This window comes from Zootoca vivipara, chromosome 7 (assembly GCF_963506605.1).
Source record: "Zootoca vivipara chromosome 7, rZooViv1.1, whole genome shotgun sequence".
NCBI classification, from domain to species: Eukaryota; Metazoa; Chordata; class Lepidosauria; order Squamata; family Lacertidae; genus Zootoca; species Zootoca vivipara.
This window is the reverse complement of record NC_083282.1, coordinates 49,614,223-49,640,081: the sequence shown is the minus strand read 5'-3', so window position 1 is coordinate 49,640,081 and position 25,859 is coordinate 49,614,223. Positions and strand designations below refer to the sequence as shown.

The following is a 25,859-nucleotide window of genomic DNA, read 5'->3' as shown; positions in this document are numbered from 1 at the left end:
TGTGTAATTTATCTTCTAATCTAAAAAATAAGAATAAACTTCCAATTTGAATCCTTAGAAACATGTTTCATAGTGCCTTTCAAAGAGCAACATGAATTATTTTCAACAAAAAGTATTCTAATGTCATGGATCCTTAGCATGCTAATTGATTGAGTTATTTTTGTGTGATCCGTCATTTTACACTCACTGTATTCATACTCCTTTTAGGAAGATGGAATTTAATGTAAAGTTTAACAGACATTTTGAGTTTAAAAATTCATTATATAACCTCTTTCTGAGAAAAAGTAAAGGTAGCCATGAGCCATGTCTCATAGGAAAATTCCAAAATCTGTATTAGGGCAATGCCTTTATTAGGCCAAGGAAATTTCACAAAATAATGTGCAAGGTTTTCATCAGACTAGATGGTAAACAAGGCAATCTGTTGGAGAAATCTGTTTTTGTCTGATGGTACAGCCATGGAATCTGCATATGGTCATGGTGTTAAGATGAAATTGCGGAGGAGGTAGCAGACATTCAAATGAGAGTATTTAGGTGCTATGGTGGCATCAGGTTGTAGCATGGCCTTCCAGGAAAAAGAATAATAAAAATGGCTGATTCCCAACCTCTGAAAATACAAGAACTATTATTACCCAGGTCTACCCATCCTTAGGTTAAGCATATTGGTAGGTAGAAAACAACTACCTGTTGACAGTGGTCAGATGCATATCCTTCAGGAACCAATACTAAGTGAAGGATAAAAGGATGCATTTCAGTGTTTAAATTGCCAGGAATTTTTCTGTAGAATACAAAAGTATACTAGTTGCACTTTATGAAGAGTACTCGTTTCTATGTCAGTAACCTCTAAGTCAAAATATACTTGTGTCTAGAACTGGGGGATGGAGTGGGGGAGGAGATAAAGGCAGATTGGTGGCCAGGAGTTGTGGATGGAAATCAATTCATCGTAGTATGATTAAGCACCTTTCCCCTTCACAGCTTCTGTAAGAGTGCCTTACAAAGTATAAGGGGACTTGAAAGAACTAAAGTTATTGTAAACTTGTTTTGTGGAAACTTCACTGAGTGCTTTTTCGTTCTAGCATAAGTGAGATGAAATAACTAATTCATTCATCTGTTTTGTTTACCAACCCAGTTGTGATTTTATTTGTTCCAGTCATATACCCTTTAATGGTTGAACTCTTTGAGTCACTATGGAGACACAGTTTATAGGATTGATTATGATTAAGAAACATGCAAGATATATACAAGGCTGTAACAACTGGTTTTATGTGAAGGGCTGGGATTTGCCTTACAACGAGTACATGCTCTTATTATACTACCCTTCATGTAGTGTGGTGCTTCTAGGGAGGACCCCAGTAGGTCATCTTAGCTGGAATGAAAGAGAAACCAATGGAGCTGAGTGCTGCACTTTTGAAGTACCGGTACTGTAGTGAAAACTCCGAGCTGTTTACCAGATTGTTTGTGGTGTAGATAAAGGAGGCCCATTGGGTTAGGCAGACTGACAGCAATCTTGTGCATTTAACTGAAATTGGAAATATTGTACTTTCAGTGCTGTGCTGGTAAGAAACAGTTCCTTGGCCTCAGAGGGGGCAATAGGTGTGCCTCACTCTTGGTCCCCTACACAACCATTTGATGCCTGTTTTTCATATAAATCTGTTTAGAAACTAGACATAAGTAATCAATATTTTAAGTGTTGGCCAAGGAACAATACATTTAAAAAATAGAGCATCCTGTGGCACTAGAAGGCTAACAGTTGTATTACGGTATAAGGTTTTGTGCAGCCAAACCACTTCATCAAATGCATGAAGTATAATCCTTCCTTGTTTGCCTGGCCCATAAAAGCTTATACTGTACCATACTACATTTGTTAGTGGTCAGGGTGCCATAAGACTCGGTGTCTTGCAGTAAAAACAAACATGGCCACCTTTATGCAATTAGATAATTATATCTTTAACCAAAAAAAAGCTGTATTTGAAACATGGCTTTCCTCTGGCCTTTTTTCCTTTGAATCTATTCTGAGGGCAACTCTGGAAATTTCTATTCCCCTCCATTCCTAAATATTTTGTGCTGGTGGCTCAGAATTAAAGTATTTCATCTTGGTACAGAGCTGGTGCTTTAAAATTTTATTCTGTTTCTTTAAACGTTATGAACGCATCCAATAATTTTGCACAGCAATCCTATACAGTACTCATTGTATGTTAGAAGTGGAGATACGCCACTGCTGTGCTAGCAGAATAGCCACCATATCCAAGGTACGCTTAGCTGAGGAGGGGAAAACACATAAGGATGCCATTAAAATGTTGGACATGCCAGTAGTGTGGCCTTTATGCTCTTTGCAATCAGCATTTTGAAACACAGCACCAAAGGGGAGGAAGGAGAGCCCACACAACACAGTACCCACATAGCTTTGGCAGGGGACCTGCAGAGAGCACACAGAGCTCTTGCTCAAGATCCACCCAGGGAGGGAAATATATTTTTTACAAGCAGCCAAAGGGAAGAGTTGGTGTAAAGTTGCATTGTTGAAGGGGCTATAGTTTTGGAGTGAGTGGTTGCATCCACACCATACATTTAAGGCACATGCTTCCCCCCCCCAAATAATAATAATAATGGGAACTGTAGTTTAACTCTCACAGAGCTACAATTCCCAGCGTCCTTAACAAATTACTGTTCCAAGGATTCTTTGGGGGAAGCCACATGCTATACAGTGGTACCTCGGTTTACAAATAGTCCCGTTTACAAATGCTGCTGACCCGGAAGTGTTTACATCCGGGTTCCGTGGTGTCGGATGCGCAGACGTGATCTGCGCAGCTCATGCATGCGCAGAAGCGCTCTATTGTCGCTTCGCGCACGCACAGAAGCGTGCCTTCAGGGAGTGAACTCCTCCGTTTACGAATGCCTCCATGGAACGGATCGTGTTCGTAAACCGATGTTCCACTCTAAATGTATGGTGTGGACATGACCAAGGAATATAGGGTATAGCATAATTGTGCTTCTTCCCTGTGCCATCCTTGCCCCACCCATAAGTCCATCCTATTCACGTGTTCTGTCAGCATATCTGTCGTGGATGCTAGACACCATTCCTGTGGATATAACTGGCCCCTGCTTGTCCTGTGTTAAAGAATACCTTGCAATTTGTGCAGCCTGAGGATACAGACAGGCTCCTTGGAGAGGTGAGAGCCACCACTTGTGTACGGAATCCTTGCCCTCCATTCCACCTAAATCTTAGGAAACTGTTTTGGTGCTAGACTGGTGTGTGGTGTCAGTGATGGACTGGATGAGGGTGAACAAATTGAAACTTAAATCTAGACAAGACAGAACTTGTTCCTGGTTAGTTAAAAGGCTGGATAGGGTTTAATCCCTCCTGCCCCCCACCTGAAAACTTAGGTTTGCAGTTTGAGTATACTGCTGGATTCATCCCTAAACCTGGAACACCCAGGTTTGGGAAGTAGCCAGGAGTGCACAATTAAATTATTATTTTTATCTGTCATTGTGGAAACATATCTAGTGTTCGGCGAACATAGTGGGGATGCTGCCAAATTCTTTTGCACCTCAGCTGGTAAATCTTGAGCATGACTGCGCCCTGAAATGTTTTTCCAGACCCAACTGAAAGGATATTTCTCTTGAATCAAAATTGAAGCACTGTAATACAATTAGAATGCATGAGAATGATTGAGATTGGGAATGGTGAAACTGCAAGGATTCTAGCATTTCTTATTTTAAGAAGGAAGTTTCATTTTGCTATACTGAAAACTAATAAAATATTTTTTGGGGGGGAGTAAGTTTATACCTCATTACAGTTGAGAAAATAATGGAAACATGGGTGAGCATATACTTCAGTCAAAACCTAACATGATTAAATAGATTTTTAAAAAGCAAACAAAAAACGTTAAAAAGCCAATACAGTAATAGCTTTAGGTGCTTTAGATGCTTAACTAATGGCAGCATCCAAACTCTGGTATTTCTGTTCACTCCATCTGGTTAGAGTGAAACAGCTGGGGTCCACTGTTTTTGGCAGCAGGTCTGCTCTTTTTGATCATGTCTTCCTGTCTCACACTGTTGGGTGTGAATGGTTAGTTTTCACTGCAAAAATTACATCTTAAAAAACCCACAATATACACACACACCTTTATGGGTATATGTGCAAATAAGTAGCAAAGGGGCATGATGGGAAAGATTTGAAAGCTGTATATAATCAAAATGAGAGGGGAAAGTCTTAATAGGAGAAGGCGGTCTCATGTTGTTAAACTTCACACATATATAGTTAAAAGGTACCAAAGTAAGATTTAAAATGACTAGGTAAAGAGACAAAGGACTGGCCTCAGTCTCAAAAATTTAGTGTAATTCCATGAGATGTGGGAACTTCCTTGTTTTGTGGATAAATAAGTGAGAACAACAAATTTGTAAAAGGAAGATACAGATTATAAACGTAGCATTCAGGCAGGCATTTACTGTGATGTTAAAGGGCTTACTTTTTTCTTCTTCAACCAGTCAATATGCAATAAATTTATCTTATTTCAAGGTAGCATTTTTTCAAAACTTGAAAGCACAGTATCTGGTGTAGCAGAGAATACGGTACTGTTGTTTTTCTGTCTAACACAGCTATTGCAATGAATCATAGTATCATACAATTGTAGAGTTGAAATAAACCCTGATGGTTATCTAGTCCAACCCCCCTGCTATGCAGGAATCGCAACTAGATCATGTGGCCACTCGAATATCATGGACATCTATTGGATACGCCCTCCCATCAGATATCAAGGAAATAAAAAACTGCCTGACAGGCAGCCCTGTTTAGGGAAGTTTTTAATGTTTGATGTTTTTATCGTGTTTAATATTCTATTGGGAGCCGCCCAGAGTAGCTGGGGAAAGCCAGCCAGATGGGTGGGGTATTATTATTATTATTATTATTATTATTATTATTATTATTATTATTATTGGTACATGTAAGCAGATTCTGTTATCAGATTCTAGAGCAGAATTCTACATGGAATAGAATTCAGTTGCAACTTCAGATACTTCCTGTGACATGAATGCTCCTGAAAAGTTGTCTATTTAAGCTTCCTAAAATGTAATAATGGATTTACTTGTAGCATTATAGAATAAAAAGTACAGTAATATAAAATGGCTATGTGTCAATTGTGCAATGTGGTAATATGTATTTTTTAAAAGATATAACAGCATACCTAGGGGCTCCTTCAGACTAGTGGTCTTCTGTAGGTGTCTTCTGCAACATGTCATTGATGCAATAATAATGCATTAGTATTGGATTGTTGTTTTTTACTAGACCCTCCACATCCTCATCCTAAGATGCATATGGCACTGTGTTGTTGCCACCTGGAGGGGCACTATTGTGCTATAGTGCAATCAAAACTGAACCAAAAAACCCCCACACAGAATATTTGTAGTATAAAAAGTTACGGAAATTCAGCAGAAAGCTATGGGACATGTACTGATTGGAAGCAAAGCGGTATGTCCACCCAAAAACTTCTGTAGGCATAAATGGTATTAAAAATGAGATAATTGTCTTGATATGAACACAAATCATCATGGATGCAGAATAAAATGATTTGAAAATGAAAATGAAAGGCTACATAGAGGGCCCACAGGTTACAAATGTAAGGTCTAAGACCTATTGAACACAGAAAGCCTTACTGTGAACTCTCTTCTCTTAGCACCCTCAGAGACTGACTAGGACTGCATTTTATTGGTACTGTTTGTGTGCTGTGCAGCTGTGAGATATTCCAGAAAGCGATACTAGTGGCTGCTTCATACTTCTTCAGAAGGTCCTTGTTTGGTGTAGTATCATCTTTCTGTTCAAACTCACTTTTCTTGGTATGGGTTAAGATGGTTTGAGGTGTAGTATTATTTTAACGGGATGTCTGTTTGTGTTTAATATACTATTACATGTCTTAAGCTTTTAGGATACAACAACATATACATTTGAATCAATAAAAATATAAAGCACAACTGGGGGAAATGATATTGGTGAAAGTCCAAAGTATACTAGCCCTTTGCCGTTGATGCACAGGAGAACTTTGGAAGTGACTAGTTGCCTTAGATTTCCCACCAGAAAAATAAAGAAAATCTGGTTTCTAGCTATCATTTGGATTTCATCAACAGTAGGCAAACTGTTTTTTATAAATGGCATAAAAAACTATATGGTTGAGCTTCTAAGCAACAGTTCTTCAAGGCTTCAACTCTGACAGTTGTTAAAAATCCCTGAAAACATGGTTAACAGAACAGTCAGAAATCAAATGGTATTGCTGATGATAAAAAAATGCTATGTAAAAAAGTGACTTTTAATGACAGAGTCTTAGGTGAGTCATAGGGGTGGGGATGAGACTGTTGCATTTACAGTTAGTACTGTATTGATATAGGTCCTACTGGTCTACTTTGTTCCTTTGATTAGAAGTGATTGTTTATTCGTAATATCACACAGCTCAGTGTGCATATAAAGCTGGATCAATATCTTTTAATAGACTATTGTTAAATCTATGCTTTAGTTTTCTAAGAGATTTTTGGAACCATCAGAAGATCATGGAATGCTTGTGAGTGGATTACTAGGTTGCCAGTGTTGGGAACAAGGCAGTATAGAAGGAATCAGATGAGTTTCTTATTGGGAATTGGTTACAGGTAGGTAGCCGTGTTGGTCTGGATCGAAGTAAAATAGAAAAAATTCCTTCAGTAGCACCTTAAAGACCAACTAAGTTTTTATTTTGGTATGAGCTTTCGTGTGCTTGGTATCTGAAGAAGTGTGCATGCACACGAAAGCTCATACCAAAATAAAAACTTAGTTGGTCTTTAAGGTGCTACTGAAGGAATTTTTTCTATTTTATTGGGAATTGTTTTAAATACTAGAGGCCTGTAGCACAAGATTTGGCTAAGAAGTTACAGTCAACACGTGTAATCTGCAATTTTGTTGTTGTCCCCCAGCTTATAGTCCCCCACATTCTACCATTTCATATGCATATTGAAGCCTCTGCTGTTAAACTAAAAGAACTCCTTTTTAGTGAGAGATTTGTGAGTAGACAAAGAATGCTCTAAGCAACAAGGGCAGGAATTGTGATTTCCTTTTCCACAGCAACTGAGCCTATACATATATTTACTTAAAAGTAGGTATCATTTACTTGAATGAGATTTAGTAAGACTAGGCTTCTTTGAAATCAGTGATAATTGTTTCCTAGTAAAAATGTATAAACCTGAGCTATAAGTAAGTAGTGTGTGTGTGTGTGTGACATCTGGTGGCTACCCTGGGTACAAGGAAAAGCAGTACTGTAGTTCCTTTGCTCTGGAGTTAGGATAGCTCCCTAAATAAATAACACTTTACTCATAATTTATGCATCTGCATTAGAATGGTAGCTATACTCACACCATATAGGCAGGGATTCAGAGACCTTTGAATACCCACACAGTGCTTTTGCATATGTGGCACTTTTGTGCATTTGTTTAGGGTGATTCTCCTATTGTGCTGCTCTGAAGGATCTCCCAGTATTTCAGGGTAGTGTCTTTAGAGAAATGTGGAAAAGCCCCTCTGTGTGTACTGCATAGTGTATGTGGCATTTTGTATTTTTATTTGCATTGTTCTTGGTGGGACTTGCCTCTGCATAAACAAACACACACTGTTGGCCCTCCTGGGTGAACTAGTGTTCCTATTTCACGCCCTCAATCTAAACTCGGCTCTGCAATTTGCTTAGTTATCAAATTGTGAATATTTATAACTTTGCATGTTAACCAATTAGAATCATTTGTTTGCCATCTTATGGGAATACAGTGCTGTATCACAACTAGTTCTGGAGATACATTCAACAAATAAATGATTTTACCTGGTACCCTTGCAAGCACACATAAAACCAATCCATGTTTTTCTCCACCCCTTTGATACATTGTTGGGCCTAGGAATGAGAGGAAAAGTTCAGCAGTATTGTAATTATTTTAATTGTCCCAGTCAATAAATGAATATATTCAACTGTTTCAGCTTCCCAAGACTGAATGAAAAACAGAAATACTGGATTTTGAGAAGTTGTTTCTTGAGTCCACCCATTCTCTTTTGTTCAGCAACATGGAGCTTGTGGTTGCAATCCTGTGTATCTCAAACTAAGCACCACTGAACACAGCAGAAGTTGCTGCAAAGCATAGGATTCTGCTATAAGGAATGCAATTACAATAGAAGATAATAATGCTAATGACACTGGAAATGAGAGGGAAGATAATGATCTGGTTTCAACTTGAATGAGATCAATCTGATGTTGGTTTAAAAGTGGGGTTTCAGTAGAAACTGGAGAGGAAAGATTATTAAAGGCTTGATTCTTTGCATATTTTCTTGGAGGTAATTATTACAGAACAAAATCTGACTTGCTTCCACAAAAATATACATAAGATTGTAGTCATAGAATGTCAGCTCCTAATTAATGCAGAAACTTACAGTTCTAGGTCAAATCAGTCTTTTGGTGTGTAATAAAAAATGCTATCAGTATGAATTGTTTTCATATGAAACAATCTCTCTCCTTGCCTGCCACGTTACTTAAATGAATAATTGATACACAATCTCATTGTTGCATTCATGTTGAGAAATGTTGATTAAAACATAACTGGATTGATCCATTAAAGCAATCCGATAGTGTTTTTTGTATTCCAGAGGTTTTTGAACAATTGATACTGCCACTTGGGGGAGCTAGGACAGTTTAAATTCCAAATAGTTTCTGAATCCCATTAAGCTTGCTGAGAAAACAAGGGAAACTTAGAAAAAAACCATGTTTCAGTACCAAATATAATGTTCAAACTTATAAAAATCTGGAAGTACAGATTGCTGTTGGCTAATTTTATTTTATGAAGAGGAAGCCCAGTTTCTGTAAAACTTATTCAGAGAAGAGAGCAAGCAGCAAGCAGTTAAACTCAGCAATATTATTACAAGATTAGTATAGACCATTGTTAGGAAACGTTCCAAGAATAGGGCGGGTAAAGCCTTTCTTCTCCCCCTAAATTTCCATATCATAAATTAAAGTGTTTGCAATATACAGCAGAACCTCGGTTTTCGAACATAATCTATTTCAGAAGTCTGTTTGACTTCCAAAACATTTGAAAACCAAAGGGCTGTCAGCAAAGTGAATGGTGAAAATGGAAAAACACGTCACGGAAGCCATTCGACTTCCAAGGCGCGTTCGAAAATGGAAGCATTTACTTCTGGGTTCTTGGTGTTCGGCTTTCAAAATGTTCGGCAGCTGAGGCGTTTGAAAACCGAGGTTGCATGAATATACAGTACACAATTAATATATATAATTAAATACAAGATTAATAGATTTAATATATTTATTAAACAGATCAGAGCCATTCTTTTTTAAAAAAAATTGACCAGAAAGATCTGAAAACAAGGAGGCTACTGGGCAGGAAAGAGAAGGGAGAGGGAGAAAGCAAGAGAGTTCTTATTGTTATTCTACCTTTTGCACTCATAAGCAGAAGGGCTAAAGTATGGGGAAATATAAACTATTCCCACCCTCTATTCTTTTTGCATGAAATGCACATCCTAACTTGCAGCTGTTGGAGTGGATATGGAATTATAAAAAATTCAGATTGCTAAAGTGCAAATAAAATGGTGTCATCTAATAAGGGCATCCTTAGGTGTTCATTTATACTGTATATCACATTTCCATGAATTGATCCAGATGCTGGACCAGTTCCCCAAATCCTCCATTCTCTTTGATAGGTCATAATGACATCAGGTGATTGAACTTTTACAGATGGCAAAGGGGATTGCTGTAAGTGCCCATCAACTGATGGGCTGCTATGATAACCACCTCTGAAGGGACGTTCCCATCCCCAGGACTGGTTTGGGGAGTTTATCTTCAAAGGGGCTTGTACATTAGCACAAAACATTTTACATTAAAACTGCTTGCTAAAATGGGGAGGGGAGCTTCATACAGTGGTACCTCGGTTTATGAACACAATTGGTTCCGGAAGTCTGTTCATAAACTGAAGCGTTCATAAACTGAAGTGAACTTTCCCATTGAAAGTAATGGAAAGTGGATTAATCCGTTCCAGAAGGGTCTGCGGAGTACTCAACCTGAAGCGTACTTAACCCGAAGCATGGGTGTAATTGGTTCCGGACATGCACAGAACTGATTTCCGGTGCCCAGACATGCGGACATGGGCAGCCCGGCACCGGAAGTCGCTTCTGCGCATTGCAGAACCGATTTCCAGTGCCCCGGACATGGGCAGAGCCGGCACCGGAAGTCGCTTCTGCGCATGTCTGTACCTCATTTGTACCTCATTATTAAGGTACTAAGCATGACACAAAATTTGGAAGTAAAATCCTCATCAAGGACACTAACCAGCAATTGATGTGATGCCTTAGGACAAACAGAAAAAAATAGTGAGTGTAGTCAATATATATTGGGACTTTGGAAGGAGTTCTGGACATGCGCAGAACCGATTTCCGGTGCCGCGCCACTGGTGAGGCTGCTGATCCCTTATTTTCCAATCCGGAAGTTGACAGCTATGATGAAAACTGCCACCCCGCCTTGAGAATTCTCATGCCAAATTTGGTGACAATATCTTGAGAGCTGACAATCTGTAGACAGACAGACAAACAATCCATTTTCCAAAATATAGAATAGATCATATACGGTATTAAGAGTGACGGTTCCCCCTGAAACTGCCCCCACCAGCTGTTTTTCTCATGACCAAATGGTAATTGGACTAAGAAAGCAGCTAGGGCAGAGGTTCCTGAACCATAGCCCTCTAAAAGCTGTTGAGTGTCCAGCAAGCATGTGGATGATGGTAGCTATAGTGCAACAACATATTGAGGTCCATGGTTTAGCCATCACTATCTAGAGTTTATGCAGAAAGCAGGAGGCTGAAGTTATAGTGGTCTGGTTGTTCATGTAGTACCTGCTAATTGTGGTGTTTGTGGATTCTGGTTGTGTGATAGTTGCAGGGAAGGGGGAGAGAATATTGTGGCATCCTCATTACAGCAGAAACTGTCCCACTTGTAAGAGTTTGTATACAAAAAGGGAGGATTTGTACTCCTGAAGCCATCCAGCTAATGACCTGAATTCAAGCATGAGCAGGAAGCAGTGGTGATGGTCAGAAAGATGTGCAATATTCCACCTGCATGCCCACCCTTAAAATGCTTGCTTTCAGCAGACACTTCTGTGCAACTGCAGTCACCCCCAACTCTAAGATGGAGAGAATTGGGGTGGTTGTGCCAACATTTGGATCTGCATCTCCCCCCCCCCCAAATTTACTTTTCCAGTGAGTGAATGGTCCTTTATAGAAGCGTATGAAAACCTCTAATAATGAAAATGATTGATTGGCAAGCCCCAAGTTTTATTTCAAGACAATCTGTCATATCCCTAACATCTAGATTAGGCATAGGCAACCTTAGCTCTCCAGATGTTTTGGAACTACAACTCCCATGATCCCTGACCACTGGCCCTGTTAGCTAGGGATCATGGGAGTTGTAGTTCCAAAACATCTGGAGAGCCAAGGTTGCCTATACCTGATCTAGATTCTGCTAATGGGTTTTGGCCTGTTGTTCTCCCTACCTTATCAATTTGTTGAGAAGATTGTTTCCTGTTGCTTATAACCTGTAAAAATTAGCTTCATGCAGCTACATAACTTATTTATAGAACTATAGAAGGGGGCTGATTGCTATTTTGTTTTGTTCTCCCACATTGTTACAGATGATCCCTAAACTTAATATGCCTGTATATTCTATAAATCAATTTTGAAAACCTCGTTAAAGTCTGTGACCCAACATCTGGAGGCTAGTCCACATTTAAAGTGTAGTTATAGGCAAACAGCATTAACTGAAAATGAAATAAGATACTTGCTTAACTGAGCTGCATTAAGGAACTTTGGAAAAATCAAAAGCTGCCCTACTTGAGAAGGTAATATTTGAGAGTGTTTGAACAACTACCATGTTAACCAGGACACACAAATGGCAAAGCATCTTATGTTATTGACCCAGAAAGAATTCTGTACCATTTAGAGTTCTCATTTTTTAACCCAGCTAAAGAAAAATTCATTTAGAAAGTGCTAAAGAGAATTCTGTCATTTTTCTTCTTGCATGTCTGTTGTTTCACAAATACAGCCAGCACATTAGCACAAGTAACTGAAAATATTGGCTCTCATTTAACAGTCTCCTCTCTCCAGATTGAGATGGCTGGTAATCAGTATACTGTAGCAAAACAAAGCACCCATCTGCGCTAATGTTCTTACAATTCAGAAAATATGCATTCATGACTAAACAGATTTTTGCAAGTCAATCATACAAATTATTGAGCCTTTTCTTTTTCTAGAAAAAGAAATCCACCTAAGAATGTTATATATGCAACAGGAAGTCACAGACAGAATATTTCCTACACTATTTTAGAATTTACTTTGATATTCAGCACCAATAATCCAAACATGCTGAGGACCTAATATCAAACAGGTGACAAGGAAGAGAAAGAAAAAGAGAGAAGAATGGTATGAAGAAAAAGAGAGAAGAATGGTATGAAGAAAGAGAAAAGAAGTCAGCTCACCCAACCTTGGTTCTGGCTCCAAGACCCTCACCAGAAAATAGTTTGTCCAGCCCTGTAAACCTTGCCAAATAATATATTGTATACTATCAAAATACACCTACCACCCTGCCCCTGGCGTCTAAGAACAATGGTGGGTATCCATGCAGAGTATTCTTGGTGGTTATAGTCTGATTACAGAACTTTCTCCCCATCTGAGAGCTTAGCTGAGTATAGTGATAATATTGGGACATGCAAGTTTTTTATTTTCATACTGCACCATCTGCTAACCTGCTGGACCCTTTCTACCATTTGCAATGAAGAATTAATCATGACTCCTTTCACTAAGACAACCTGGGCATACCTAACTTCCTGATGTAGCAAATAAACTCATGCATTAACTTTAACACCTGGCACTGTGTACACATTTTGACATGCATGAAAATTATATCTGTGCAAGAAAATCTCACGAGGCTGTCATCATAACTACTATTGCTCAGTTATGCTCGTTTCAATAAAACCATATTATTTTTGTATTTGATGTATATAAGGCATTCTGGATTCATGCTGCCTCTGGATTTGTACTGCAGGGGAACCAAATGGGGTTTAATCTATTGACATCCTGAGATTTACCTATTTGGAGAGCATAATACTGGCTCTTCATGGCCCCTTCATGGATCAATGCCTTGTCGTGGCGAAGGGGCTTGAATAACTCAGAGAAGCTATGAGCTATGCCATGCAGGGCCACCCAAGATGGACAGGTTATAGTGGAGAGTTTTGACTAAACGCGATCCACCTGGAGAAGGAACTGGCAAGCCACTCCAGTATCCCTGCCAAGAAAACTCCATGGACAAAGACAACAGGCATATAAAAGTTATGATGCTGGAAGATGAGCCCCTCAGGTCGGAAGGCGTCCAACATGCCACTGAGGAAGAGCGGAGGACAAGTACAAGTAGATTCAGAGCTGATGAAGCGGCTGGGCCAAAGCCGAAAGGTCACTTAGTTGCGGATATGCCTGGAAGCGAAAGGAAAGTCCGATGCTGTAAAGAAAAATATTGCATAGGAACCTGGAATGTAAGAATCATGGATGAAGGTAAGCTGGATGTGGTCAAAAATGAGATGACAAGAATAAATATTGACATCCTGGGCAGCAGTGAACTAAAATGGAAGGGAATGGGCGAATTCAGTTCGGATGACTATCATATCTACTACTGTGGGCAAGAATCCTGTAGAAGAAATGGAGTGGCCCTCATAGTCAGCAAAAGAGTGGCAAAAGCTGTAATGAAGAACATGACACCAAAGAAGGATGTTCTTCTCATTACAGGGGATTGGAATGCTAAAGTAGGGAATCAAGAGATAAAAGGAACAACTGGCAAGTTTGGCCTTGGAGTTCAAAATGAAGCAGGGCATAGGCTAATAGAGTTCTGTCAAGAGAACAAGCTGGTCATCACAAATACTCTTTTCCAACAACACAAGAGACGACTCTACACATGGATATCACCAAATGGGCAGCATCAAAATCAGATTGATTATATTCTCTGCAGCCAAAGATGGGGAAGCTCTATACAGTCAGCAAAAACAAGACCTGGAGCTGACTGTAACTCAGATCATCAGCTTCTTATAGCAAAATTCCAGCTTAAACTGAGGAAAGTAGGAAAAACCACTGGGCCAGTAAGATACAATCTAAATCAAATCCCTTATGAATACACAGTGGAAGTGAGGAACAGGTTTAAGGATTTAGATTTGGTGGACAGAGTGCCTGAAGAACTATGGATGGAGGCTCATAACATTATACAGGAGGCAGCAACGAAAATCATCCCAAGGAAAAGAAAATGCAAGAAAGCAAAATGGCTGTCCAACGGGGCCTTACAAATAGCGGGGGAGAGGAGGCAAGCAAAATGCAAGGGAGATAGGGAAAGATACAGGAAACTGAATGCAAATTTCCAAAAAAATAGCAAGGAGAGACAAGAGGGCCTTCTTAAACGAGCAATGCAAAGAAATAGAGGAAAACAATAGAATGGGGGAAACCAGAGATCTGTTCAAGAAAATTGGAGATATGAAAGGAACATTTCGTACAAAGATTACCATAATAAAGGACAAAAGTGGTAAGGACCTAACAGAAGCAGAAGACATCAAGAAGAGGTGGCAAGAATACACAGAGGAATTATACCAGAAAGATATGGAGGTCTCGTACACCCCAGGTAGTGTGGTTGCTGACCTTGAGCCAGACATCTTGGAGAGTGAAGTCAAATGGGCCTTAGAAAGCACTGCTAATAACAAGGCCAGTGGAAGTGATGATATTCCAGCTGAACTATTTAAAATTTTAAAAGATGATGCTGTTAAGGTGCTACACCCAATATGCCAGCAAGTTTGGAAAACTCAGCAATATCCAGAGGATTGGAGAAGATCAGTCTACATCCCAATCCCAAAGAAGGGCAGTGCCAAAGAATGCTCCAACTACCGCACAATTGCACTCATTTCACACGCTAGCAAGGTTATGCTTAAAATTCTACAAGGCAGGCTTAGGCAGTATGTGGACCGAGAACTCCCAGAAGTGCAAGCCGGATTTCGAAGGGGCAGAGGAACCAGAGACAAAATAGCAAACATGCGCTGGATTATGGAGAAAGCTAGAGAGTTCCAGAAAAACTTCTGCTTCATTGACTATACAAAAGCCTTTGACTGTGTCGACCACAGCAAACTATGGCAAGTTCTTAAAGAAATGGGAGTGCCTGATCACCTCATCTGTCTCCTGAGAAATCTCTATGTGGGACAAGAAGCTACAGTTAGAACTGGATAAGGAACGACTGATTGGTTCAAAATTGGGAAAGGAGTACGACAAGGTTGTATATTGTCTCCCTGTTTATTTAACTTATATGCAGAATTCATCATGCGAAAGGCTGGACTAGATGAATCCCAAGCCAGAATTAAGATTGCTGGAAGAAATATCAACAACCTCAGATATGCAGATGACACAACCTTGATGGCAGAAAGTGAGGAGGAATTAAAGAACCTTTTAATGAGGGTGAAAGAGGAGAGCGCAAAATATGGTCTGAAGTTCAACATCAAAAAACCCAAGATTATGGCCACTGGTCCCATCACCTCCTGGCAAATAAAAGGGGAAGAAATGGAGGCAGTGAGAGATTTTACTTTCTTCGGCTTCTTGATCACTGCAGATGGTGACAGCAGTCACAAGATTAAAGCAATGACAAACCTAGACAGCATCTTAAAAAGCAGAGACATCACCTTGCCGACAAAGGTCCGTATGGTTAAAGCTATGGTTTTCCCAGTAGTGATGTATGGAAGTGAGAGCTGAACCATAAAGAAGGCTGATCGCCGAAGAATTGATGCTTTTGAATTATGGTGCTGGAGGAGACTCTTGAGAGTCCCATGGACTGCAAGAAGATCAAACCTATCCATTCTTAAGGAAATCAGCCCTGAGTGCTCGCTGGAAGGACAGATCCTGAAGCTGAGGCTCCAATACTTTGGCCACCTCATGAGAAGAGAAGACTCCCTGGAAAAGACCCTGATGTTGGGAAAGATGGAGGGCACTAGGAGAAGGGGACGACAGAGGACGAGATGGTTGGACAGTGTTCTCGAAGCTACGAACATGAGTTTGACCAAACTGCGGGAGGCAGTGCAAGACAGGAGTGCCTGGCTTGCTCTGGTCCATGGCGTCCCGAAGAGTCGGACACAACTAAACAACAACAACAACAAAATACTGGCTCTAACAAAGATGCTTGCTATTACAAAATACACACCTTAAGCTTATCTCACTGGAACAGTAATAACATTAAGTAATATTGTGCTCTTCATGACTGCCATTAATTTTTCCTGCAAGCTCAGCTGTGGTGTTCTGAAAAGAAAAATCTTCATTACTCTATTACCACATTAGTCAGTTATTTTGATACCTGACTCACTACCAAAGATGGCACATTGTGTTCTTCCTGGAACCACTTCAGAATTAGAAACCACACTAAAACAGCTCCAAACATCAGTCCAAGGCATTCAAAGCTCCTAATATTGAGTTTCTGGCCTTAAATTTTTAACATTTTAAATTATGAAATCAGTTAAAAACATTTGTGGTTGCAGTTCCCAAGTGTGTGTATGTATGTATGTATGTATGTATGTACCGGTATGTATGTATGTATACGTACATGCGCGTGCACACACTTAAGTTTATTGTTTAAGTACATTATAGCATTGTACTGTTTACATTTTGAGGTGGCTTATGATCAGCATTAAAAAAATTAACTAGCTTCTTCTAAAAAACTATCTTATAGTTCAGGTGTTATTCAGAATGTCAGGAAATATCCTGAAAAGAGTCACAATTAAATAAAGCTTTAACATATCACCTTGCTGTCAAACATTCACTGGTAAAGTACAGTGGATTGTAATGTTCCTCAGTCTAGATAGAGGGAGTATAGATTAAAAAATAATTAAAAATTATGCACACTTTCAAGCTTGTGTTAACTGTTGCTCAGAAACAAATATGACAGAGCTAAAGGACAGTTTATAATAAATATAGTTCTATGTGTTGTCCATTCTTTCAGAATGCCTTTTCTTTCAGGTTGTATGTAATGCCTTTTGAACTGATGAATTTTCCTTCTGGCTTTATTTTCAAAGGAAAGTTTCACAGTCATAATTACTTGAATGTCTGCTCTGTGTAAAATACTGCTTCTTAATTCTGCATTTGCTGATTACTTTGCTAGGAAACAGATTTTAAAAACTTAAGGTTGTGCCCTACAATCTTTATCAAGTTGTGTCCATAAGCTTACTAAATCTTCTGTTATATCTAATTAGGTATCTAGGTTAGTTTGTTATATCTACGCAGCTCCTAAACCTGCTTCATCACCTTCCCACTAGCTTAGTTTATGGATGTATAAATCTATGTCTGGACTGGCTATAGATTAGGGATTCTAACAGCACTCCAAAACTAGGCTGCAGGGCTGCAGAAAACCTGATCAAAGCCAACCAATTAACACTCCTGTTCCACAGATGAGGAACATGGAGGCTGAGAGAGAAGTCATTGATTTTAGGCTATGGCAGACTAGGTGGTTTTTTTTTACTTACCATTCTTATTATGCTGCAAGTCAAGAACTGTTCTGATCTACCACAGATCAACCAGTAGATCCTGATCTACCTTCTGCCTGTCTTCCTTGTAGGAGCTGTGTCCAGTTCAGAGTCTCCAGAGACATATACACTCTTAACCACACATGTCTGTTGAAGAATGAAATACTGTATTTTAAGTTTGCATACTAAAGTTTGGTGGTGGTAGGGTGGAGAAGAATGGAAACAGTCTGGTTTGGTGTAATTCCAGTTGGTTGGCAATTTTGGTACAAACAGTGCTGTTACCATTAAACAGTGAGGAGTTGTTGTTTAGTCGTTTAGTCGTGTCCAACTCTTCGTGACCCCATGGACTAGAGCACGCCAGGCACTCCTGTCTTCCACTGCCTCCCGCAGTTTGGTCAGACTCATGTTGGTAGCTTCAAGAACACTGTCCAACCATCTCTGTCGTCCCCTTCTCCTAGTGCCCTCCATCTTTCCCAACATCAGGGTCTTTTCCAGGGAGTCTTCTCTTCTCATGAGGTGGCCAAAGTATTGGAGCCTCAGCTTCAGGATCTGTCCTTCCAGTGAGCACTCAGGGCTGATTTCCTTAAGAATGGATAGGTTTGATCTTCTTGCAGTCCATGGGACTCTCAAGAGTCTCCTCCAGCACCATAATTCAAAAGCATCAATTCTTCGGCGATCAGCCTACTTTATGGTTCAGCTCTCACTTCCATACATCACTACTGGGAAAACCATAGCTTTAACCATACGGACCTTTGTCAGCAAGGTGATGTCTCTGCTTTTTAAGATTCTGTCTAGGTTTGTCATTGCTTTTCTCCCAAGAAGCAGGCGTGTTTTTAATTTCGTGATCGCTGTCACCATCTGCAGTGGTAATGGAACCCAAGAAAGTAAAATCTCTCACTGCCTCCATTTCTTCCCCTTCTATTTGCCAAGAGGTGATGGGACTAGTGAGTAGTTCAGAGCATAAGGTTTAGTTTTCCTATTGAGAAGAGCTAGTCTTGAGGCATAATACTAACCCTCTGATGTTGATGGCTGAAGGGGTTAATGTGTGCAGGCCTGAGACTGGTAGAGAAAATCACTGCTGGTGATGCTCTGCCACAGCAAATACGAAGGTATTGTCCATGGTTGCACCACTAGTGGTAGCTAACAGCCTCAAAATGGGGCATGTTACGGCAGGCATGGAGTGCTGGAGGCTTTTAATCCATGGGATTCCCCAAGGGACCCAATCCTTTGGCTACTCAGCTGTACCAGTCAGGTGAAAACCCACCATCACCTGTGTTGGCAGGCATGGGCAGTATGGGGGTAGAGCTACCACCTTGTTGTTCTTGGTCAGGAATTTGGATTGCTCTGCCTCTCTTAAGAAATATTAAGTGGCATTTGACAATACATTGAAAACTCACTGGTATAGTGACAGAGTACTGTATGTGGTTAACTAATAAGAAGACTAGGCTTACTTATTGTGTTTATTGCATTTTATATCCTGCCTTTCCTTCAAGGAGCTCAAGGTAGCATACATGGTTCACTCCCATTTTGTCATCACAGCAACCCTGTGAGGTAGGTTAGGCTGAGAGAACATAACTGGGCCAAGGTCACCCATTGAATACACTGGCTCTAGATTTGTTTTTTTGTTGCTCTTTAACTTATTCTCGCATATTCCATGTACAATGGAGAATATCTAAAACACAGATTAATGAATTTGATTGATTCGTGTGTGTTATAATCTACTACTTTGTGAGTATTTGCCTCTGAATTATTCTGTTAGAATGTCCAGGGATTCAAATAAGGAGTTAAGTTTTATTACTCTATTCATACTGTCTCAGCTTTTATTATTTACAATGCTGACATAATAAATAACAGTCTTTAAGGGTGTTTTGAACCCAGGTAGGACAGGTTATCATTCTTCGTTCATTGTTTGTGTCTGTTTGTGTTTATAAAGGTTGTGTCTGTGAAATGAGACCATGACAACTGATGAGGCTACAAAGAAGGAAGGAGATGTCCAGAGAGCAACTCTTGTTGAACAAGGCGAGGATATCACACCAAACAAAGACAAAGGAGTTCTGAAGGTGAGGCTTTGAAGAAGCTAATTAAATGTTCCTTTCTAGCTCCTGGACAAACACCAGTATCTTACTGTTCCCATTACAGCAAGGCAGAGACTTATTCTGCTATGAAAATATCTGCTTAACATAATATAACAAAACAAAAATTCTCAGTGTGTGAAAAATCCATTGAATGGTGTAATTGGAGCAAATATATAAGTGCTCTACATTGATTTTGCAACCAGCTTACCTAATTTCATTTCATTTCATTTTATTCATAACTTGACCCATTCCAAAGGCTTGTGAATAGAGGGGGAAAGAAAATCACAAGATGTTAAAAATGTTTTTGAAAACCTTACATAAGGAACAGTAGATTTGAAAGACCAGATCATAAAGGACTTCCAAAGCTTACCTCAAAGTCAAAAGAAACCTGGAGTCAAGGAGAAGGACTACAGATGGACCAACACCCATCCCTCTTTCAGAGGCCTTGGGCAATTAGGAAGTAGTCTTATGAAGTGCCACTGATGTATCCCTCCTCACCACAGAAACAATTAGTTAATAATATTTGTCAGGTTCTGCCAGTTTTAAAACTCCATCTCTATTTTACCTTATTCTTGGCTATAAAAAACCAGTTGAAAATCTTAAGATACTCAGACTGGGTTTCCCAGAAAATTAAGTTTGGGAGCAGCCCTTGGAGGTCTAGATTGGCACCTGAGTGGTAAATGTAAAAGGTTGGCTTTAGGCAGCCTTAAAGATTGCAATGGTGCAGATGACTCTTTATATTGAACCAAACCTATTTTTGGCTTTTTAGATCATTAGCAATAGGCTGAATACAGCCGATAAATTAAAATTCCATCATACCAGTTTCCAGTTTTAGTTTTACTAGAATATAATAAAAGGAGGAGCTAGATGAATGGACATATTAAATGTTACAACTAAAAGGCTTGTCCTTAAGGAATCACAACCTACCTTACCTAGCCTGGAGTGGATAAAGCTCTTTACCTCATTCTGCTATACAGTATGTGGTAGACCAGGCATCATCATATGATGAACAGAGATTTGGGTCTATAATGAAACTCTTCTAGATCTTCTTTGTGTGGCCTCCTGCAATGTGTTCCACTGTCCACTGCAAATTTGTTTATCTTTATTGGCCCTCATATGGCTGATTGACCAAACATATAAACACAGCTTTTGGTTGTGTGAAGCATTCTGGGTTAGAAAACAATGAAAACTAATAGATTGAGGTTCATCAAATACAACTGAATGGATTGAAAGAACTATAATTTCTAGGAAGTGATCCATATGCAATTCCTCATTTGCAATCTAGTGATAGATTTTCAGATACCCCTCATTCCCCGTATATGGATGTAGAGCGCAAATTTACAAATCAGTGTGCTGAACTAACATGAAAGACCCTCTGAAATAGGTTAGCCGATGCACATGAGCTCTTATTTCGGATATCAATTTCTTTTTTCATATCTTCATTCTAGATTGTGAAGAGGCCAGGGAATAATGATGAATCTCCCATGATTGGAGATAAGGTTTATGTCCACTACAAAGGAAAGCTGGCCAATGGGAAAAAGTTTGATTCCAGCCGTGACAGGAATGAGCCATTTATCTTCAGCCTGGGCAAAGGTAAAGAATGGAAAAGGTGGAGAAAGGTAAAGAGAGCCTTAGGGATATAAAATGGGTTCTTGCCAATTAAATTACAGTTTGTTTATAATCCTGTTTTCAGAAAGACTGTGACTGAGAGCAAGCAGGGAAAGAGCTGAGTATTGGAAGATGTCTTGTTTTGCTATTACTTTTCAAACCTAATCGCAGAGCAACAAAGGAAAAGAATCTGATTGTTCAACCTGCCATCTCAATGGCAGAAACCTATATGAAGCTGCCTTCTACTGAAAGAGGCCATTGGCAGCACCTCTCCTAAGTCTCAGGCAACAGTCTTCTTTGGCACCTGCTACCAGAAAGGGCACCTCTAAATGTACTCATCAGTCCTACTATAGTTAATCTAAATAACTAGGAATCTGTTTAGTGGCAGAAAGAAAATAATAGATTAAAAGAGTGTAGTTACTACTCATTAAATTATAACTCTAGGACTCTAGAACAGTGGTTCCCAATTAGCTAAGTGGGCCCCTGTTTTTCAAAAGCCAAACTATGCCAAACTATGGACCCCCTTACTTCTGAAAAAATAGATACATATCTCTATGGTAGTTTTTGTTATGTGAATGCTGCCACTGACCTCTTGGGTGGGTTACATGGACCCCCTAGGGTCTGCAGACCACTGCTCTAGGACAATCCTTTTTGATCATTAACAAAATGTTCACTTTTGGTTTCCCTCTACTGTTCTCTGGACACAGTTGCATTGAGAGTGTTGACATCTTTTGTTAATCAGCACACAATAGTTGTTAGTCTGTAGCATCAACAGCTTGTTAAGGATTGTGGCATCTTAAAAACTAACATAGAATCACGGAATTGTAGAGTTAGATGGGTCATCTACCGTAGTCTAACTCCCTGCAATGCAGGAAACAGATTTATTAGGGCAAATGTTTTCTTGAAGTATCACTAATAATTCACAAACCCTTTAGAGTCTTGTGATTATTATTTAGAGGTTTTAAACTCCCAAGTTTGTCTTCTATACCTGAATTCAAACAAGAATGAGCAGTTACTGTAAACTGGAAGAAATACAAAAAAAATTTATTGCGGATGGAGTTGCCCCCTGAGAGTGTGCTCTACTTCTCAGCTGCAGTGTGTTCCACTGAGACATTTTCTGTAACTATGCCCAGCTTTGTAGAATCCGTGCTCAACTGCTATATGAAATATTGAAGCTGAGAATCTTTCAGCAAAAATGAGATCATTGCTTTCTGGCAAGCATTTAATGGTTTCAAAAAAAGTATTGGTTTGCTTAACTTATCTCTTTGCTTTTGATTTTATAAGTTTTGTTATGCTTTGGGAGTTCTTTAGAATAAATGGATGACCAAAAATTAATAGCTACAGCTCCATAGACCCAGCGAGCTGTTCTCATGATATTTGTTCATATGGCCATGTTTGGTATTAACATGTGCTCCATCTTCATTGCTTTCCATTGGGGTATGTTGATTTTTCTTCTGTCCCCAGCCTTGCTCTAGTTCTTAAATTATAGGTACCTTGCCCTGGGATGGGAAACATTGAGGCCTGGGAGCCATGTGTAGCCCTCCAGCCCTCTCTGGACTCTCCCCAGGTCACACCCCACCCCAGACCCTGCTTTATACTCTCCTTGAAAGTGTCCTGGAAATCCGATCATGCTTGCCTGAATGGAAGGTAGAGAGGGGTGTGTAAGTGTGTGTAGAAACTAGCTTACCTTGCAAAGGTAAAATTCTCATTTGCTTTGGTCTTGCCCACTTTTGCCTCTGGCCCCACCTACCATTGCCATGTGGACCCTGGAGAGTTGCCTAGATGGCACCACAGCCCATGAGCTGAAAAATCTTCTCCACTCACGCTTTCAACCATAAACTTTAAATGTGGTTTAAAAGTGAACATGTTAGCCTGCTACTGCACAGCATGAAAACCACAACTATTTCACTCCTTCACCAGTCCTGCTGTAATGCCAGGAGCTAAACTGAACCCAAGCTTGATTCTCTCTCTCTCTCTCTCTCTCTGAACAAACCTTGAACCTGGGTTCAGACATGGGTTCAGACCTGGGTTTAGCAGCATGGCAGGAGCAGAGAGGTGCAAAGTAGTCAGTTTTTGCACTGGGAATCAGCATGATGTGTGTTCAGCTTTAAATCATAACCAGGGTTAAAAGTGACAAGAGAAGGCTGCTAGTGCTAAATGATGGTTTAACATTCCTTGTGTTAGTCTAGTTTGATATTCTGGCTTGTTACCTAACTATTGCTTTATGTAAACAACAGTTTCCCATATTCAAATAAACAGGGAAACTGCAGTTTGTTCTAAACAATGATCAAAAGATTTAAATTTCTTTTTATCATGCACATAGACCAAGGCTTGCTGTTGCTTATGCACCTAATGCTAAAATATACGTAGTTTAGTATTGTGTTTGAATCAGACCAAGACCACCCTTGCTTAAACAAATGTTGTTTCCAGATAGCAGTGTACGTAAACAAAAATAAGCTGCAACTTACTCGAGCAACTATCTGATGCAGAAGCAATAGAAGCACACAGTTTAGTATCATGGATTTTGCATAACAGTTCGGTTACCGTATTTGACCACTATACATGTCTAAATGATCACAAATTGTAAACATTTTTTAAAAAAATGTGTCTGTGTCTTGCTTTGGTAAGCTTACTAACTGAAACTTTTAAATTGAAATTTCTTGTTATTAGGCCAGGTCATTAAGGCATGGGATATTGGGGTTTCCACCATGAAAAGGGGGGAGATCTGCCACTTGTTGTGTAAACCAGAATATGCATATGGTTCTGCTGGCAGTGTCCCAAAGATCCCCTCAAATGCAACACTCTTCTTTGAGGTAAGTGTATCTTTATTTGCTTATTTTATTTTGACTAAGTACAATGTTACCTAGTGAGTGTAATTTGCCAGTACAGTGGAACCTCGGTTTATGAACACCTCGGTTTATGAATTTTCGGTTTATGAACGCCGCGGACCTATCTGGAACGGATTAATTCACTTTCCATTACTTTTAATGGGAAAGTTCGCTTCAGTTTATGAACGCTTCAGTTTATGAACAGACTTCCGGAACCAATTACACCCATGTTTCAGTTTATGAACGCTTCAGTTTAAGTACTTTGCGGACCCGTCTGGAACGGATTAATCCACTTTCCATTACTTTCAATGGAAAAGTTCGCTTCAGTTTATGAACGGTTACTCCGCGGACCATCTGGAACGGATTAATCCACTTTCCATTACTTTCAATGGGAAAGTTCGCTTCAGTTTATGAACGCTTCAGTTTATGAACAGACTTCCGGAACCAATTGTGTTCATAAACCGAGGTACCACTGTACTAGCAGATGTGCAGCACAATGTTTTATGGGCAGAAGTGAAGCAAACTAGGAATGATCATGAATCCATCCACAGTGTTGGGAGAGGCCCTGAGTTAATTAGATAGGATATTGTCATGGGAATCTTCCTGTAAAGGCTAAAATGCAGTTGGGGACCACTTTGATTGATAGCCCAGGGAAAATACGTATACTGTTTTTGGATCTAAATAAAGTGGGATGCCACTGTTAATTCTGATAATACTAATCATCAGCCCATTGAAGGTGAAACTAAATTCAGGTAACTCTTCACCTCTTTCCCAGTAATCTCTCTGCCTCCCTATTCCTGCTCACCAGAATTGGAAGAGTTGGCAAGGATGCAGAAGAGTATAGCACACATTATGTGGAAACATGTTGAACTCCAATATCAACCAACCTACCTATACAGTATTTGTTAACCTTTTTCAAAGAAAAACAGCTTCCAAGGGACACCGTTGATTGGTAAAACAAAAGGGAAGGGTGCTTAATTATTTTGGTGCTTGCTGTTTCTCTACTTGAGCCCAGACATTTTGGACCCCATGGGGAGAAAAGCTGTTTAGGAGAGAATTTTAAGCTATGATTTGGGGGACAAGAATTGTGTCCTCTTTTTGCCTACTCAGAATTATCCCCTCCTGTCCCAAAATGGTGTGTGTGTATTTTTGAAGTTAATATTGTGGCCCTGTTAGCTTTTTTGTGTGATATATAGCTAGTCCCAGGGCTTGTGCAAACATTTTAAGGCACAAAGCAAGCATTTTCACTCTTCTACCCTCTAACTACCCTACTCTTACTGCAGTAATGCTTGCTGTTCAAATGTTACAGAGGGGAGAACCTTGCTGACTGGGGAAAATCCTATACTGTCACTGTTTTATAATGGGATACGCAATTTGGAGAGTGAGTAGGCATAGGCTTCAAATGTTAGAAAATCAGCTTGGGGTAGAAAATGCAGATTTGGGGGAGAGTATTTCTTATCAAATTTTGTAACTTCAAAATTTTGTGGACATCATGATGGAATGGGAGGTGTTGTGATTCATGAATATATTCATTAGCATTGTGCAGTAGGGGCACATTAAGGCTCTGCAGGCTGTGGCAGAAGGTGAACAGAGGTGGACATTCTGGGTCAGCCTGACTCTCTGTTCTTAACATATGGAGTAATGACAGAGACAGGGTAAACGCTGAGTACTTTTTACTTTTTAGCCAGTGCTGGCTTGCCACTGTTCTCTGCCTCATAGGAACTTAGTTTCCAAGAAGGAACCATCCTTCACTGCTTTTCCCAGCTCCTTTTTTCTTTCCAGAATGC

The 25,859-nt window shown here is 39.7% G+C and overlaps 1 protein-coding gene across 2 annotated transcripts in view; it reads left to right on the top strand.

The window, feature by feature from the left end:
* Positions 1 to 25,859, top strand: part of FKBP5 (FKBP prolyl isomerase 5) — a 48,821-nt gene that overhangs the window by 2,207 nt on the left and 20,755 nt on the right. The window contains exons 2-4 of one of the 2 annotated variants that reach the window (XM_035121258.2): positions 19,495 to 19,621; positions 21,085 to 21,229; positions 23,915 to 24,057. In XM_035121258.2, the coding sequence (XP_034977149.1) occupies positions 19,517 to 19,621; positions 21,085 to 21,229; positions 23,915 to 24,057 (393 nt within the window). In that variant the 5' untranslated portion in view covers positions 19,495 to 19,516. Of the gene's footprint in view, positions 1 to 19,494; positions 19,622 to 21,084; positions 21,256 to 23,914; positions 24,058 to 25,859 lie in introns of those variants that run through there. The other variant, XM_035121259.2, reaches the window with a different exon arrangement.